A 19508-nucleotide genomic window follows, 5' to 3' on the forward strand; every position below is an offset into this window, starting at 1 on the left:
GGGTGCTTCCCTGCCCTTGGCAGGAGGCTGTTCCTGCGGACGTGTCTGGGAGTGCTGCCTGCTCTCTGTGTAAGTTTCAGCCGGGAGTAACTTTGTGGACGAACACATTTGAAAATACAGCAGGATGGGTAAGGGAGGGGAGATAGGGTAATGCTCTGTGGGTTTCACAGGCTGGGTCTAGGAAGTAAAACCTTGTCTTCAGCTAATAAACTGCTGGGAAAACAGGCAAAACTACTTAAGCATAACTTAAGGTACTGAGCCTAAACTATCTGGGGGGAGTTGTTGATGTTTATGACAAAGTTAATTTAAAGCCTTGTGCTGTGACTTGCTGGGCAGAGACCTAAGAGGAATTAGTTTAAATGTTTCTGATACCCTTTTGCTTTCTTAAACATTAGGGCCAAATGCATTACATCCATGGGATATTCAGGTTTGAGATCAGGAGGCATTACAGGAGGACAGGGTGAAACTTCAGGGCAAGGAGCTGTTCAGTACCACAGTGCTGCCCCTTACAATTTGCATCCTATAAAAATAACTTTTATTGAGCAGGTGAAACGACACTAAGATTTTTACAGGATAAATACATGAGTCACACTATTGCTTTTTCTCCAGCTATTGGGGAGACAGGAGAAGCAGAAGGGTTGAGGAGCAGGTAACTTCTAAATTGGTAGTTTTCATAGTGTTTTGGCAGAGGATGCTAAGCAGTGGAGCTGGGCTCTTGGCCACCTGCTCCCACAGTACATTCTGATATGGATGCCAACTAAATTATCATGGTTGATACTGTTTGGAGAGTGTTCTCTCAAATAATCTCAATGCATTTTCACACTTTTGGGGCATAATACGTGAAAAAAAATCTTCATGAGCTGATTGGTTTTGGATGCCTTACATGTCTGCAGGAACTAATTGCTCTGTTGTATGTATTTTTTTGTGCTAGTACTTTGTGTGACATGGAGGATAGATGGCCATCTCTTTCCAGTCTTTCATATATGTAGTTGAAAAAATGTGTCTAGAAAGTTACTGATAAGACAGTTCACTGTATTTCAAGAGAAAGTCCTGAAAATTATTTGTTATGCTTGGTTTGGGGGTCTGAATTTAGACATGCTCTACTCAAAACATTAAAAAAAATTAGGGTTGTAGTTGTCCTTGTTGACTTTGTTTTGTGTTTAAAAATAGGCTGAATGTTTTCAGAAAGCTGATGGTATTGCATGCCCCCAGGAGCTATACAAATTCGGTAACAGCTCTAAGCCTCATTAAAGCCTATGAAAGGGTATTGCAGCAGTCTTTGCTGAAGTTTCCCAAACTTTTAGTGAAATACCAGGTGACATCTTGAATGTAATTCATAATGCTCTCTGCGTATTTTTTGTTTGTTTGTAATGGAAAGCAAAATTGCCGCTGTGTTTTCCTTGCATTTCTGGAGAGGTGTTCATCTTCATTGTGATTTGGTACAAATATTTGTACCAAATAATAATAATATTTAATACTTAAATATTTTGTAGTCTATGTGGTAACTTCCTGTTGTTCTGTTTACTGTTGTAAAAGGATGCGAGCTTACCTCTTAGTAATGAAAGAGTACATTAATTAGTGAATGTCATAGCATAAATGCTACTGGTTTGCTCTTTAGTTGCTTCATTAGATATCTGTTTGATATTGTCCATTAGATCAAAGCTGTCCTGTTGCCTAAATTAGATGAGTGAGAAGCTGTTGTTCCTCGAGTTATAATCTCATTACTACATGTGGCGGTAGACATCTTTTGTTGGACTTTTTTTGCTACAGTAAAAGTAAAACTAATGACATACCTCTACTTTTTTTTTTCTTCTCCAAAAATAAGCTACTTAAATTTACAACACCACAATGTTACATCTATATGATTAAAAATACTAATTTAAAAAAACATATTTCCTGTTGGAGTAGGCAGACATGGCCTTTTAAATATTTTGGTAGAAACCAAGCAATTTACATCTGGTTAGTGAATGAGTCCTACTAAGGACTGCCTGTCTCCTGCTATGAAATGTTTTAAGATCACAGAGATTGTGGTAGAGTGGACTTAATTGTTTACACAACATGTACTGAAGTTTTTCTTCACTTTATTTTAAGACAATGACAATGACTTCTGTACGCTTGATAAAACTGATATTATGGCTTTACTTTTTTATTAAAGTATTAATTGAATTCCAGCTTTTACCAAGAAGATAAGAGCTTTTTTTTGTTTTGAGATATTTTAATCAGCAATAATCATGTGTTGTGCTTCTATTACGTGTTACAGCCAGATGTCTGTTTCTGTCCCCCTCTCTTATATCTTGCTGTTTTTTTTCTTCTATGAAAACTTAGGTTGAGCTCTCTGTTGTCATAGTGCTTCTATACATTTCTGTTGAGGCGCCTTATTTTCTTTCATACCTATTTCTAGCTTTTTCAAACCCTTGAATTTTGGTTGGAGTTGGGCATTTTGTATTGAATTACAAAGCTCCCACTAACTTGAAATTTGATTAGTATGATGTAAAAAATTCAGAGTTTACTCAGTGAAACTAAAGAGCGGATGGGCTGTCATGTAACATCCTATATTTTACATTTTATTTATGTTTACCTCTTATCAGTGAGTTGAGAGAATGACTTGATAATGTTTCTTCTGGAAAAGTATTTAGCTTTCATTTGATTAATCCAAAGGTGGATGCTTCACCTTTTTTCTTGTTGACTTGTTCTAATAGTTAATTACTGTAATTGTTTATAACTCTGTCCCAGTTCTGATTTTATTTTTTTTCCTTAGATTTGATTCTAACCATTACCTTTACAGCAGAAGGTGCTGCCAGAGCTAAAGTGCTCTCCAGCAAGATCCATTTTTCTGTTGGTTTTTTTGTTTGACTGAAGCTGTGGTTGTAGATTGGCTTCATGTTTCATCAGTGCTGCATGTAGAGATACCATGAATTTTTTTGCTTAACTGAAGATCCCATGAATTGTGTGGCTAATGCCTATGGCCCTGCTTGTCAGTGTTGGTTTCTAGATGTTTTTTGGGGGTTACCATTTCTAGGGTGTGTTGTAGATCTGTTCTACTTTATTTGACTATCCATCATTGTGTTACGATACATTGTTTGAAGTGTCCACCATATTTGGGCTCAGTTTATTTTTTTCGACTCGTATTTGTTTGTTATTAATAGAATCTTTTTTGAGTTTCCTGTTACTTTTTTCAAGATTAATGTCAAGCCGTTTGGCTTGGCCCTTTTCCTTCAGGCTGGTTCAGCTTTAGAGCTTCTGTACTCTTTTTACATATCCTTAATTCCAAGGCCTAATAAAAATTAGCATCAGTGAGCTGCATCTCTTTGTAGCCAGCTCATGAGGGCTCATAGTGCAAAATTATCTGGGCTTGCTGGTTTTCTTATATTGTTTATTAATCTCCTTGGCTAGAGATTGTCTGTAGAAGCATGCAGAAGATTAAACGCCTCTGCCTGTGAGATGAAGCTTTCCTGTAGATAACTGCTACTTCCAATATCTCCTGCCTTCTGTTACTCATCAAACCGAAATGACCTTACACTTGGGGTTTGTTACTTCAGCTCTCTTCTAAGAAATATGTGATGCTGTTGTTGTCCCCCTGGGTATGTTCATCAGCAGTTTGCCTGAGGACTTCATAATACCTCTGAATAGAGCTTTTTTCTTTTTTTTTTTTTAATAAAAAATCATGTGCTCTCTCTCCAGATACTGTTCTGTTATCTTTCTCCCTCTGTAGGCACAGAAAATGTGCATGCGCGTGCACACACGAGGTGCACTAAGTGTTTGTCTTCCACCTTTTCTTTCATTCCCTCACAGGCTGATTTTTTGGAAGTTGAACAACCAAATGGCAGATGAAAGATTCAGTACAGCAAATTTGGTTGAATGTTTGTTCTTCTTTCCCTTTGTATAGTAACTGATAGTTAGTCTTCACCTCTAGTTTCTGTTTTTTCAGTTTGAATGGTAACTTGTTAACTATATGCATTCCTTCTGAATTTTCACGTTAAATTTTCTCTATTCAGGCCTTTTCTGTTTTTTTAAGTTATTTATTTCAGTGAGGTGGTAGATTCAGTGTTAGGTGAGCTCTCTGTTTACAGAAATCTGCTAAAGAGGTTGATCTGTACTAGTCTGAATAGTATTGAACACTACTGCCTGCTTTGCTCGGGGCTACATTACGTATAGATAATAACTTCATTCTGAAAGCAGTCGTCTTCAGCAATATCTTTAACATGTTTTGTAGCTGAAATAGTGAGCTTATGGGCAAGTTCAGAAATGTTTATTCTATTCTTGGGTTGAACATGTACTGAAAATGGTGCTCATAATAGATGTGGGCAGTGCTAGGTAAAATTATCGTAGAAGTTGAAATGATTTATTCAGTTCCTTAGGTCCCTGTTCACATCAATGGTACTTAAGTTGCAAAGTCAGATATACATTTTAGGAAGTATTTGCCTTTTTTAGAGGTGATGTGGGTTTGCTGTTAAAGACTCTGTGGTGCTTTTTCAGGATAGAGAGAAAGATACTGTATATCTTGATCAAATTCAGATTGGCTACTTGTATTGTGCCAGTTGCTTAAGCACACAAACAAAAAAAATATATCCTCTTTGAGGAACACAGAAGCTTACCTAACAAAATACTGCCAAATTATAATGGAGAAAATGGATTTAAGAACTATTCCTTAAACTTTTAAAAAGGGAAAGCATTTCTAGAATGAGATGAGAGGGTCATTGGGAGAAAACCTGTAATCTTGGGAGCAAACACTTTTCAACCACCCACTTCCAACCTCACAGAAGAAAAAGGACAGGGATACTTCAAAGAATTACTCTTTTTCAAAAACAGTACTGTCATTTGAGCTAAAGCTCCTAAATATTACAGCTTAATTCTTCAAAAATTTTGTCTAACAATGTATTTTGAGTTAGCTTAATTTAATGTTCTTATTGGCTGCTTGCTGTTGGTCCTTAATGTTGTGTTAACTATATTAGTGTGTCTTAAGGCTGTTCACATTGTTTTCCAACTTCTAGTGAAGAAGTTTTGCTGTTTGATGTTTTTTTGCTCAGACAGAAAATTAAATGCTAAAAATACAGATGATCGGTTTTCACTTGGAAAAGAAAAGGGAATTTTCTCTGTGACTGCGAGTGAAGGAGCAGGTACCTCCTTGTTGTGAAACTGACCCAGGAGAGGTACCTTTGGCTGCGCGATTTAGCTCCAGTATTGCTACCGGTTAATAATTTAAAAGTAACGTCTGCTTTCCTAGAAGTGATTCTCTGTCAGGAAAGTTAAGAGTAGGAGACGCTGCATACAAAGACATAAAATTTCACAGTCATAGTTGTGAATCTCTGTCTTTTTTTCAGTTCCTTTGTTGGAAAGGCTGGGGGTGGAGCAGGGAAGAAGCTTCTGTTCTAGACTCAGCCATAAAGGGCTGTAGGAGCTGATACCGTGTTGAAGTGAATGTTAAACAAATTTTGCTTTTCATATTGTGCTCTACATTGCTTGTAGATATGCATTGTTTGATTGTGTGGATTTTATGCTTTGTTTTACACTCATTTGCTGCGAGTTGACTAAGCTTGTCCTTTTCTGGACTATACCAAGTGTTACCATAGGAATATTATTCTTGATGGGCATAGACTATGCCTAGAGCTTTGCTATTTTAATAGTTACAAACCATTTGGGGGAATGTGGCATATGATAGGATTGCCTTGGCATCCTTTCCAGTTCAGATACAACATGGTCAATTTAGTAGAACTCTTAAGTTTCAAGAACTTGCCAGACAAAAAAAAAGTCTAAGGTGATACTATGTGTGAGGAAGGTCTTTTTAAAAGTGGTCTTTTTAGGTCTGCAAGACTTGTTCTCATGGCTTATTTTCCCCAACCTTTTTCTATCAGTTTGTTTATTTCAGCTTTGTTCTAGGCCTGTTCTGCTTTTTCCTTCTTTTTCCTTTATCCTTTTCATTCTTTGGGGTGTTTTCCCCAATATTTTCTCATTGAAAATGGTTGATTCTTTTTCCAAGTTTGTAACCTTGCCTGTGCTTGTGTGCCTGCGTGCTCTCAGCAGCAGTTAGTGTATGAAGTCTTGGGACTACAGGTGTACAGTTTAATGACCAGAAGAGTACATCTTCTAAAATTATTAGACACTACTCTGGCAAAGGGTGTTTAAATGGTTGCTGCTCACTTTTGAAGTCTTATCTCAGACTCCTTATCATTGTGTTGTTCTTTTAGAAAGAAAGAACTTTCAGCTACCAAGAAAGATCGAGTGAATCATTGCCTAACAATATGTGAAAACATAGTTGCTCAGTCTTTAAGGTAAGACAATGTCTTTAGTTTATTGCATTAATATGAATAGCTGCTTTGGAGTGTTAGTTTTTTGAAGGCTTCCCGATAATTGCTGAGTTTAAATGCTTGACTTCTGTTTAAAACTGAAATGGCACAATTTTTAAAGTTTTTTAACCACCCAAAATCTAAGAAGTAATTTTTTTAAAACATTGGTGTTTGCTTTTCATAGTGTGCATTGTAATTTTCTAATGTTTGTTTATTTAGAAATTCTCCAGAATTTCAGAAACTACTGGGGATTGCTATGGAACTCTTTCTCCTCTGCAGTGAGGATGCAGAATCTGATGTCCGGATGGTTGCTGATGAATGCCTTAATAAAGTTATTAAAGTAAGAACTTTTATACACAGTTCTAATAGATTTTTTACCTCTTACCTGCAGTGTCCTGTTTGAATTCACACTGATGTTCTTCTAGTTGCTTTTCTTATTGTTGATAATACCTTGTAATCTAAGACGTTAAGTAAGCTTCTTTAAATTCTGTATGTGCTCTTAGGAGAGCTTTTTATGCCCAGATCAAGATATTTAAGTTGTCTTCTGTCATTCAGCATTCTAATCTATTATTTTATTCAGTTGTTCATTAACTTTGTTCTCTTCAAGTTAACCAAAACCAGAACGTGAGCTTTTTTAAAATCATGTCGTTATATGGGAGGAATACTCTTACTGCTTTGTAAACATGAAGATACTTAATATGAGGAAAGGTAAAAATGTTGTTAAAAGCAGACTGAAAGATGTAGTGGGTTTTCATTCCACAGTAGTCGTATGCTGTAATTTACGTAGTGTGATTTGTTGAGAGTTGGAGGAGGGGCTTTTAGGCAATGATTAGGAAAATATGGTGTTCTGGAAACTGTTTATTACCGTACTGTGATCCAGGATGAAGGGCTTGTTGGAGAACAGCAGACAGGCATTCATATGAGGTCAGGCAAGATCTAAATCTTGATTGAAAGTATCACAAAGTGAACCTCTTGAGTAATTGATGTGAGCTGCTGCTTCCAGAACAGGTTTACCTTCACCTGCCCTTTCTTGTTTTTTTTTTTTCTGTTTTTTTTTTTTTTCCTGTTTTCTGAAATACTTGACCTTTGAGTCAATGTAACGTACCTGAGTAATTAATCCAGTTGATGCAAAGTTTAAGTGCTTTAGAAATATGAAAATAATAACTTTCTTTAGCATGAAGTGGTGTGCAGAAGCAAGCAAACAAAAACATCCCTATTTCTGCAGGGATTTCTCTCAGTTAAGTTCTATTTGTTTGGTATCTGAATGAATTAAGCTTTTGGGGATTGAGCTTGTGGCTGAAAGAAGTATGGAGAAATTTTACTGATTATGTAGTGTATCCCATAATGATAGGGAATGAGGAAGTGCAAATGTCTTCTGCTTTTTTTTGTTTTGGCCTGTAGCACTTTGGAAAAACATTTAAATCAGAATGAATAAAGCATTTGCAGGCATTTAGCACTCTATGAAACGCATACACAATTATGTAATTTAATTTGCTTTAAAAGATGCTCTGAAACAGTTCTAAAGAGTGCAAACTTACTTCCTTCTTGTCACTAAACTCTTTTGTAGGCTTGGTATAAAATTGACCTCTTTAATTCACTGATCTACTTAATGCTTTTGCTTTCTGGTATGCTTCAAGGTAATTTGAAAATTTATATTTTTTTTTTCTAAATCTTTGTGTGGTTTGTTTTGTTTTAAAGATTAAAGTGACTTTAAGTGATGGAGTCTTCTATCAGTTATTAAGCTTGCCAGTTGGTCACATCTATGAAGTAGTAATAGTTGTGATATTCCAGCTACATGGGTGTATTAGACTGTTACTGAAGCCGGTCACAGTTTGTATTCTATGTTCCATGCTGTGTGGAAGCAACTTAGTCTTCAGGCAGATGCTCTCTTATGTATAAATGTGGAGACAAAAAGATGTGCAGTTTTATTTTTGGTCGTGCAAGTAGCAGTGATGCTTGTGACGAGTGGAACAGAGGCTTCAGGCCCCTAAGCTTGTGTATTGGTCAACGTTCAGCTTTTTTAGTACCTCAGGCGTTTTAGAGACTAATTCTGTAGCTAGAAAGATGTTTTATATTTTCTCTCTTAAAATATAAGAGTATAGATGTAAGCATTTCTTGTGTAACTGTGTGTGTCTCCGGAGTTTATGCTTATTTGTATAATTAAAATGCTAACACATTTGTGTAGACAAGGCTGTGAACTGAAACAGCAAAGAAGTTTAGATAAACACTCTGTAGGTCATCTCTAAGTATCACTGCACTTAGCTGTCGGAACCTCACAGACAGTATAAATGGCTTAAAGTTTAAATAGGTTTGGTGATACCTTTATTTAAAAGAAAAAATATGAAGTTGGGAGTTACCAGGTTTCTGATGGTAAGGTGTTACTAAAGCTGTCTTGTTTCTGAAGCTGATGTACAGTACTGTAGTATTCTCTGTGGTAATGATACTGGTGGGGCTCTTCACACAGATTGGAGTACAGTTGGTCTCAGTAATTGGGATTTATTATTTGTAGTAATTTAGAGTTGACTGTGCTTATATCTTTTTTTTTTCTGATTGGGATGACTTCTTTAGATTCTAGCCTGCTAAAAATATAGGTATATACTAGTAGAAAGAGTTGTTCCACTTGAGTGTGTTGTAAGGACAAATTACCCTTGAAGCCAAAATAGTAGCTGGTGCCTTTTTGTGTTGCTTGATATGCTCATAAACAGGAGCAGTGATTAATTAAGTTCTGGGAAGTAAGTGAGATTTGTCGCTACCTACTGTCATGCAGGGACCTGCAGTTAATAGTTGGAGTGCTTATGACAACTTAAAGATACAAGCCAGGTAAAATTTTTTTAGGGAAGGTAATACCACTTTGTTATAATGAATGGTGTAATCGGGGGGAATGAAGTTTTGGGGCATACAGTTTTAGGCTAGGGGAATTGTGCTGTGGAGGAGCCACAGGCACCTCACTGGCCATGCTTAAGCACTTGCAGCCTCTACATCAGCATGTGCCATGGAAGAGTAATCCTGTGAAGATGTCAGTTTAATGGTTAGTGGTCAAGAAAGAGAGCAGATAGAAAATTAGAAATTATTAAATTATTGGGCAAAGAATGAAGAATGAAATACTAAACATTATAGCATTGTGTAAATCCTTAACATCGGCACTTATGCATTGTATGAATCTTTCATTTCATCTGAGGAAGTGATGGTGGAAAAGTTCATAAATAGTAGTATGTACTAGGAAAAAAAAGGAAGAGAAAGGGTAATTGCATGTATACAAAACATTCTGTAGGAAGAGATGGTGTGTATATATATAGCAGAACTATTTGCCTATTTTTTCCTTCTCTGCCATTTTAAAGATGGAGGAAGAATGATTGAGTTGAGATGGACAGAAAATTACTACTTCTCAGTGTTTACTTTCATTTCATGTACCCTAGTTCTTAGACAGCCTGCGGGTACAAACTACAACGTATGTTCTGTTGCACTGTGCTTGATTAGATCCTGGGATGCGATACTTCTGGTGTCCAGAACACCTTGAAATTAATGGATGCCGAAAATGGGCTAATTCATGAAAAGGGTTTTCCGAGGGCTGTTAAAGGTAATGGTACAAATACAGCCTCAGTTTGAGAAATAACAGGAAGCTACTTGACGGTGGGGTTGTATAGCAGGTAATACATATTGCTGCTTGTGAATACTATTTTTGTGGTTTAATACTCTATTCGTGAGTATCTATTCCTGGCAATTGCCAAAAAGCACGTTGGGTTGGCTCTGCTTGTAGTCTAATCCCATATGTCCTTTTTCAGGTAGAATGGATAAAGCAGTCAATGTTAACTGCAAATAACTGTTAGAGTTTGTGGAATTTGTCCACATCTCTGTTTTGTGTTTGTGTGAAAGATAAAGATGTCTCTCGTCAGTATTTACCACTTTCCTGGTTATATATCAAATATAGGGGCAGTTAGATAGTTCTGTGCGTTTTTTGAAGCTGTTGTATTGCAAGTGTAACTTTATTCCTGTAAAGTGCCTCTCCTCTGATACAGTGTGTTCTCAATGCATTTTATTGCAGGCTTTGATGGATTCCAATCTTCCTAGGTTGCAATTAGAACTGTATAAAGAGATTAAAAAGGTGAGTTACTTACTTTCATCACCTTTTGAAATATGGTATTTAATAAGTGTTTTAGTATATTGGAGCGTGGCACTGGTGTAAATAAATAGTGCATGTCTTTTAAGATCAAGGTCAAAGCTTCACTTTTGAAAGATCTGTGACTGTTTAATGTATCATTCTATCCAGTTCCTCACTACTGGCCCCGTTGTTTAGATGTAGCCACTTCTGAAAGGTTATCTGGCAGAAAAACGTATGAGCATTTGGTGGGAACAGCAGTCTGAGTTAACCTCAACCTCAGTGGCTCTGCACCCGAATGAATAAGGCATATTCATGATGTTTGCTCCGCTGACTGAGCTGGAGAGAATAACTTCAAGCAAAAGGGTGGTGAAAAGTAGGTGGAGGACAGTGACAGTCTTAAATTGACATAACTTCTTAGAGGAATCATTTGATCAAGACCTGAAGTGACCCGGTACAAGTTTTAACGACTGTGTTTTGTGAATGTGTGGTGCTTGTTTACAGCTACTGTAAGAAACATGGGTAGAATACTGAAACATCTCTCTCAGCACCAAAAGTCACAATTTGATTATGTCCATGTTAGGAATTTTAGTAATACCCTTTAAGTATATTACTGGAAAAGAAAAATGCTGTATTCAGGACAGTATCACTGAAATCATGTCTCTTGCATCTATAAGCATACAGCAAGGCTTGTATAGATAGAAAATATACATGTTATTTGTCAAACAGTAATGCTATTGCTTTTTGTTACATATCTTTGGGAATGATAAGACTCTAGAAAATAAAATAACAAAAGCAATGTGGATAGCTTTTCTTCTGTCAGATGTGGACCACTTGTAGGCCCTGTATTAATATCTTATTGTATTGTTATACCTTAATGTAATGCAAAATTTTTGAGGGTATAAAAATGGACGTTAGCTAGTTAACAAATAACAGCCAACATAAACAAAAATTGCTCTGAAGTTTCTACACGATATGACTAGGTGCAGGAGGAAATATTTTGTTGTTCAGATGGCATGTGCTTCTTGAATGGTTGCTCTCAGATTCATGGCAGAGGCAAGAGAGAGAGGTAGCAGGCATAAAAGCACCCAGCAGAGCAAATTTTGTTTGTGCATCAGTTGAATCATTTTAGGAGCCATTCCAGAATCTGTTGTTTGGCTCTGAACCTGAAAAATGCACGTTTTGTAATTCAGATGCAAGGTTTTTTTTACTTGTCATGCTAACAAGACCGGCAACCTTTGATATACTAGCTAAAGAAAATAAGGAAAAAAATGACAGTTTCTAAACATCTTAGCTCTGTCTTCAGAGGTACTTGATTTGAAAAGCGTTTTAGTTAGGTTCAAACTACAGTAGGTACACAATTTCTAGGCATCATGTTGACTTCTGTAGTTTTCTGTATTTCCAGCAATACTAAGGAGCTTTACTATATCCTTAGACACTGGGTCTAAAGGCATTCTGGCTTAAGTCAGGTGCATAACTGAAAGTGTCAATACAGACATACAGCTACTAAACATAAGCATCCAAGAAATTGCAAAGTGCTACAGATCAATAAGTGGATTTTTTTTTTTGATGCACTCAGGAGCTGAACATTATTTGTTTGCATATCTCCACTGCTGTCAATTTTTTTCTGCATTTATATCTCTGCAAGTGTTCCAGTGATTTTTAGGCTCTCATATCATCAGTGTTTCTTTGTTGGTTGATGACTTTCTCTGTGGTATTTTAAGCTGATTTCAGCAGAATGGAGATCTCAGTCATTTCCTTCTCTTTCTTGGTGTTCCTTGTTATTCATTTTGGGTCACTTGGAAAATTACTAATACGAGCTAGAAAAATGAAGGCAGTCATGGAGCTGACTTGACTTCCTTTCAGCTAAAGGAAATGTATGGCTTCCAGACACCTTATGTTTTTATCTGTTTAAGTAAAACGGTATAAAATTGTATACTATTGTATATTGTAGGTATTTTTCAGGAAATGGTTTTGCTTGATGAAATGTATCAATTATATACTCTGTCTAGAATGGTGCTTCCAGAAGTCTACGTGCTGCACTCTGGAGATTTGCTGAGCTTGCCCATCTAGTTCGACCTCAAAAGTGCAGGTAAACGCATCCTAGTAGTGAACTTTCCAAAGCACATTTAACAAAATACAGTTGTTAACAAAATGTTACTGTTCCAAGTTTTAAAAATATATAATTGGGAGTTTGGAAGAATTCCTATCACATTACTCTCTCTGAAGTAGCTTTATTTGATTAGCTGCTTTTCTTTTAGCAGAGTTTCAGTTCTGTGCTGTACATGACTCTAGGGGAAGGGGGGGGAAACTTGTGAAGGCAATGACTTGTCTTCAAGTGTATTCTTCTCTTTTTAGTTTTGTCTTAATGTCTGCAAATCATATTCAGAAGATTATTGTCTTTTTTTTCTACATTCTATGTAGCTAACAGGTACATTTTTTATGATTTAGTAATACCACAGAATTCGGGTATGAATGAAGAATGTTTAGATGGGTACAGTTGTTCTGATCTCGGATTGTTTTTTCTCCTTTGCCATACTTAGGCCGTACCTAGTGAACCTTTTGCCCTGTCTAACACGAATAAGTAAGAGACCTGAAGAATCAGTACAAGAGACCCTAGCTGCGGCAATACCAAAAATCATGGCTGCATTTGGCAATTTTGCAAATGACAATGAGATTAAGGTATCTTTCTTTAACCTATTAGTGCTCCCTGTTATATCTCAAAGCACAGTAAGCTATCGGCATTATCTATCAGATGTTACAGAAGGCGGTGTTACAGCCGCATGTCTGAATTAAGGCAAAAGTTGCCCTTGCTTGATGTATGTTAAGTAATGCTTTGAATGAATGAAAAATAAGTTTGCTGACTTGCTTAATTCACTTCTGTCTCCTTTTTTTTTTTTTCTCATAAAAAGTTAAGTAAGATGTCTGTGTTTTTAGGTTTTATTGAAGGCTTTCATAGCTAATCTTAAATCCAGTTCCCCTACTATCCGTCGAACAGCAGCTGGATCAGCAGTAAGCATCTGTCAACATTCGCGAAGAATGCAGTATTTTTATGCCTGGCTATTGAATGTACTTTTAGGTAAGATTCACGGGAAACAAAAAATTAAATTTGCTTCAGGTGTAACATGAATTTTTTTCTATGTAAGATACTTTTAATATGTGAGAGGTCTTCAGCCTAAGCAAGGATACTTAGACTACCAGTTACACTGCTAATGTTTTTTCTGTTTTGAATTAAGTTAGATAAAGATGTGACAAAGTTATTTGTATCTCTGTGCTACAATGCTAATTCAGTAGTGTTGCAAAGAAACAACCAAAGCTAAGGAAGCAAAAAGCCTGTTGGAAAATGAGGAGGTCTAAGGGTTCTGGAAGAACTTGCTTAGAAGTCTGTGAAGACTTGAATTGCTCAGCAACGTGGTTGTTAGTGCAGCAGGTCTGCGATGGAGGATATGGCTGCTATTCTCTGGGTCACGAACACATAGACTGTAACCTTTTTTTAAGTAGTAGTGTATAGATTCTTTGAAAACTAAACTTAGACCAGAAATTGATTATGTTTTTGTTTTTTTAAAAGCACAAACCTTTGCATTGGGTATTGCTTCCATATTTATTCATCTGAGAAGTTTGCGTGGTTTTTGGGGTGTTTTGCAACTCATGGTGAGATGCTTGTATGGATTGTAGTGGAAACTTCTGCCTTGGTTTTGTTACTGACAAGGGGTTCTTTACTGAGTAGACTATATTGCAAAAGGACAGGTAAGGAAGACCAACAGATACATAAAGCATTATCCTGTTAGCCTTGCTTCTTTTAAGAATGGGTGAAAAATTCAAATGCTACATAGTGACTTTCCTCAGTCTGTGTGACTTGAAAATGATGTACTTCTGTGCACACATTGTTCTTTCCTGCCTCAAAGGGGTGATGTTTTATAACGTCCTGGCAATGGTACTGAATTCAGACAGGAGCACTAATAGGAATTCTATGAATTGATTTATTTATTTTTTTTTTTTGCACAGAACATTGTGTTTTCTTACATAACTTATATTTGTTTTTAATATGTTTTATGTTTAACTCTGTGATTAGTAGGTAGGTGTATGGAACAAGGTTCCCAATACCTGAGGGGGGAGGCAAAAGTGTGAATGTCATTCATTAGGATAGAAGCACGTGTTTGTGTGAGGGAATTACGTTTGGCCTTCATTAAACTACCAAGTGGAAAGAGGAGGCAGGTGAGGGGAGCAAGAGAATCTAGATTACTTGGTGAAAGCATCAGATATTACAAGAAAGAATTTTATTTTTTTTCTTTTTATTAAGCAAAAAGTGGTAGGGAACAGGGAAGGTGAGACAGGGTTATCTGACCATTCTCCCACATTGCTTAAGTCATTGTCAGGAGTATTAAGTAATGCATATTTTCAAATATTTCTACATTTAGAAAGCATTCTTAAGTTGCTGCTAGGTTGGTTTGTTGTTTTGGGTTTTTTTTAAGAAGCTATTACATGGACTACATGAAATAACATTTGTGTTGAAACTAACCACTGTCAATAACTGATTTGGCTGCTTCTTGTCTACACCTAGGCTTGCTGGTTCCTGTAGAAGATGATCATCCTACTCTTCTAATTCTGGGTGTTTTACTTACACTAAGGTATCTAATACCTTTATTGCAACAACAAGTAAAGGATACCAGCCTGAAAGGCAGTTTTGGAGTAACAAGAAAAGAAACAGAGATTTCACCTTCACCAGAACAACTTATACAGGTAAAATATCAATAATAACCTTAACCTGAAGAGTACTAATTGGAAGGAAAAGAAATAAATATTGCATATAGTGTGATACAGCACTAGTTTGATGTTGAACATTCCGAATTCTTTTCTCAAATTCCTGTTCATCTTGGTAAATGATAGTTGGTCCAGTGACTGGAATTATTGATAAATAATGTTAATGACCAGAAATCCCAGAAAAATGCATCAGCAGTACTGGTTAGGTGTTCCCAAAGGAGCTTGAGAAATTCATAATCGTTATGGTGTTCTTTGATGTGATTCCTCATTCTATAACAATAAACATAAATAACAGACTTCTACCAAAAAGGCAGGTGAATGGCTACAATTAATTGACACCTTCCTCTTGGCAGAGTGTGGTGAAGGGTAGATATAGCAAATGTCAGTCATTTTTAATGCAGTTTAATGTGGTATATGAGAAGAATTGTAGTATGTTGTGTCTTCATAGAGACTAACTCCAGTACTTTGTTGGGGTTTAGGTTTATGAATTGACTCTGCATTACACTCAGCATCAGGACCATAATGTTGTGACTGGAGCTTTAGAATTATTACAACAGCTCTTTAGAACTCCACCACCCGAACTTCTCCATGCCCTGACTGCTTCAGGGGGCATTGCACAGGTCAGTGTATCCAAAGATGAATCTGCCAGCAGGAACCGCAGTGGGAGCATAGTGGAACTTATAGGTAAGCTATATTTTTGGTAATCTGAGTAAAAGGAGATGAACATACATCACCAGCTCTATTTTTCAATGTTAGTCAAAAGTATGAAGGGTAAAATGAAATATATGAAGTTATACATGACTTGCTTTTTTTCCCAAGTACAGTAAAGGTTTTTTCCCTCCTTTCTTTAAGCAGATATACTTTCATTGAGTAATGACAAACTCGAGTATTTTTTTTACAGTTTGTGTTGATGGGGTTTTTTGGTTATACAGAGGAAGTTAACTGTGGTGACAGACTTTTTTCCCCCAAAAATTAATGTTCTTCTCACCAAGCATCTAACAACTGTGATTCATAAAAAGCTGATCTAATCAGAATTTATATTAACTGATAGCTCCTTGCTGAATACTAAAAGCACCATGAAATAAAAGCATGACTTAAGTTTATCCATAACTTTCAAAATCAGCTATCAGTGTTCTTGTCTGTGAAATGCATGTTCTTAAAATTGTCTCTTGGCTGTTACTCACCTGTTTCAAAGAATCAATCTCTGATTTCCATAAGGACTTCTGTATTGAACTAACAGATCATTCTAATATTTCTGCTATTAGAAGGTAATTCATTAGCCAGAAACAATCATAGCAGTGAAGTTTAGAGCATTTTTTTTTTTCAAAGCAAACATTGCACAAGTGGTATAGAACAATAAAAAGTCATTTGATGGCAAACAATCCGAAGAACTTGGACTTCAAAAGCAATAAGATTGCTATTTTTTTCTGGCTTTGGCCTTTTTTTTTTTTCTTCCCATTTGTGGCTATTAGAATTCCTTCATGATTTCAGCAGCTCTGTCTTTGCCCTGATGTGTTACTTTCTGTGATTTGCAGCTGGAGGGGGGTCTTCATGCAGCCCTGTTCTTGCAAGAAAGAATAAAGGTGATTATTTTCAAAAACAAATCTTTAATTGCATTCCTTTCTGATTTTTTTCTTTTTTTTTTTTCTTCCCCCTCCCCACTTCATTGTCTTGCTGAACTTTGGTCTTCATTCACAATTGCCTTTGTGTTATCAGCTGAGCTTAATCATTGTAAATCTTATAAGAATACCGATGCAATTTCTAATATTGCAATCAACATATTCTAAAATTATTCAAAGCAGTATAATTTTTTCCTGTAGTTTACTGGCAAAATTATGGTGATGAATATTGATGCAATTTTACTTTTAAAGACCACATCTAAAAATAATCTCTCTGAACAGGGCATTCTTCCTTTTGATGATAATACTTAAGCTGTAGTGTAACTCATAAAATAGTTAACCTTCCTGGTTTTATTAGGCCTGGGGTTTTGTTTTTTGTTTTTTTTTTTTTTCTTCTTGGTTCACTAATGCATGTGTATGTCTGCATGCTTTGATATGATGCTTTTTAATTTCTTTTTCTGTTCTTGATGATTAATGCTATTCATTTTGTGTCTTACTGCTTATATTTTCATTTCTTTCTTCAATAGGTAATTCATTTAGCAGGATTCAAGTAATACAATTTGCTCTGAAGTATTCTTTTCCCAGTTTGTGCATGAAAGTACTTCATATCTAGTTACACGTTTACACTTTGGCACCAGTCATATCAGTAGTAAATCACTCTAGATACAGTGGTGTAATAATTTCATTGCCTGTTTTAGGTGACTGAAATGTTGCTACTGCAGTGGAATGATATGCGAGTGTAGTACTGTCAGTGCAAGTATAGTAAGCAGAGAGATGTGCAATACTGAAAAAAGCTTCAAGGGGCAACAGTTTAAGACTAAATAAGATTATACAAACTTTAAGGACCATTATACCAACTAGCTTACGCTTTTTCCAAAGGTCCTCCCATTTTTGTGTGCAAGGAATCTCATAATGCTTAAAGAATATATCTGTATGCTTTAAGAACATACCTAAATGTGAAATAGGGGGTAGAGCTGCATGAAATAGTGCTTACGGATGCAGCGATAATTTCTGGTTTAGAAGCGACAGAATGAAAGAAGGGTGTTCTGTAAGTAGATATTGCTGCAGCACCCAAAGGTGAGACAGAATGCAACAAATCAGAATAGCAATGCCTAACACTTTTAAATGAAAAATGGTAAATCATCATTTTGATACTTTGAATTGTTAGTAGTCTGCATTGTAACTTTGAAGTATTAATAATAGTGTAAATTCAATTAAAGTACTTAAAACACTAACCTTTCCTTCACTCAGTGGGAAAACGTGAGTCATCAGCTTCTATCCTCTTTCAAGATCATGGAAGATTTTGTGGTCTAAAAAAATGTCATAAACAAATTTGAAGAAATCTGTTTGATTTTGTGTTTTATACAGGTTTAATTTCAAATTGTTAATTGTCCATTTCCTGCTGCTCTCCATTGTAGAAAGGAGGGAAAAATCAAGCCTATTCTCAGTTCCTACTTGAAGTTGTTTTGCAGTCTACTACCATATAACTAGTAGGCTTCTGCTCTTGGCCATGGGTGAAACTTCTCTAGCTGTAACACTCCTTCATGTGTAGGCTTGTAAAGTGAAGGTGTTCTACAGAAATCTGTGACCCTAACCTGAAAACGTGGATATTCCATGTCTTTTCAGTCTCAGTGCTTCAGGCCAATTTTAGTTTTGAGCAGCTGGCCTGTGTTGGTTTGTTTATGTTTCAGCTTCAGAAAATTATTTGCAAAAAAGCCTGAAACTCATTTCAAAATGAAAGACTATGTTCTGCAACTTAACTGATTTTTTTTTTTTTTCCCAAAGAATGGAAAAGTATGCTGCAGCTTGTTTTATATACTCATTTAAACATACAAAGCCTCATATGCCTAATAAGTGTTTTTCAGTGTCCTTCCTCTTTCACTTACTTTTAAAGGTGATCAGCTGTGGAGAGCAGAATGTCCTGGTTTGTTTCAGTGAAATGGATGTGAGAAAGAATAGAGAAGAATTTACTATCTTTCATGCTTTTTGATGGGAACTCTTAGGATTTTATGCATCCTTTCATAGGAGTGTGTAGTTCTCAATTACTGATATTTTACATAGAACATACATGGTAATGTCACAGTTAATTTTCTGCCTTACTTACAGGTTTGAATAGCATAAAACATACTTTTTGGAGGAAGACAATTCTACAGTGTTACTGCTGTGTATGAAATCAATTGTGGAAGAGAAATTAATACAAAAGTTTGTTAATGCCCCTCACTGCCACCCTCCCCTCCTCCCCCCCCAACTTAAATGAGAAAATGAGATGCAAAAGAATTCACCTAGAGTTATCAAAACATTGGTATTTTGCCTGGTGAGTCTTAGACTACCAGTGAAGCTTATTCTAAATGGCAAAACAGGCTTATCTTGAAGCGGTTATCATGAATCCCTCTGCCTCACAAATGACTTGCAAGATCCAGAAGGATGGGCTCAGTGGCTCCCTCTGCACTCTGTGTCCTGTCCCATTTACAGACTTTTCAGTGCAGATATGTCCTTGGTTTGCTCCCAGGCAGTGTGCATCTGCAGGTGTCTTTCTGTTTCCACTACCTCTATTTAAAATAGACATTACTCTGTCAGTAAGCGAACTCTGATGGTTGTGTTAGATTGTAAGTGGTCCTCATTTTTACTATGTGTCCTGGTTGCGGCAGGGATGGGGTTAATTTCCCCCGAGCCGGCGCATTCCACCCGACGTGACCCACGCCCGGGCTATAAGAGGCGCTGCCGGGTCGGGGGGAGGAGTCGCCACTC

At 36.5% G+C, this 19508-nt stretch overlaps 1 protein-coding gene across 1 annotated transcript in view; it reads left to right on the plus strand.

Moving 5' to 3' along the window:
• Positions 1-19508, plus strand: part of HTT (huntingtin) — a 79863-nt gene that overhangs the window by 904 nt on the left and 59451 nt on the right. The window contains exons 2-12 of the mRNA XM_009890544.1: positions 24-69; positions 547-649; positions 6186-6269; positions 6504-6624; positions 10327-10386; positions 12393-12472; positions 12924-13062; positions 13318-13459; positions 14942-15120; positions 15621-15825; positions 16677-16724. Of these exons, the coding sequence (XP_009888846.1) occupies positions 24-69; positions 547-649; positions 6186-6269; positions 6504-6624; positions 10327-10386; positions 12393-12472; positions 12924-13062; positions 13318-13459; positions 14942-15120; positions 15621-15825; positions 16677-16724 (1207 nt within the window). The remainder of the gene's footprint in view (positions 1-23; positions 70-546; positions 650-6185; positions 6270-6503; positions 6625-10326; positions 10387-12392; positions 12473-12923; positions 13063-13317; positions 13460-14941; positions 15121-15620; positions 15826-16676; positions 16725-19508) is intronic.

Source organism: Charadrius vociferus, unplaced genomic scaffold, assembly GCF_000708025.1.
Source record: "Charadrius vociferus isolate BGI_N301 unplaced genomic scaffold, ASM70802v2 scaffold88, whole genome shotgun sequence".
In the NCBI taxonomy this organism is placed as follows: Eukaryota; Metazoa; Chordata; class Aves; order Charadriiformes; family Charadriidae; genus Charadrius; species Charadrius vociferus.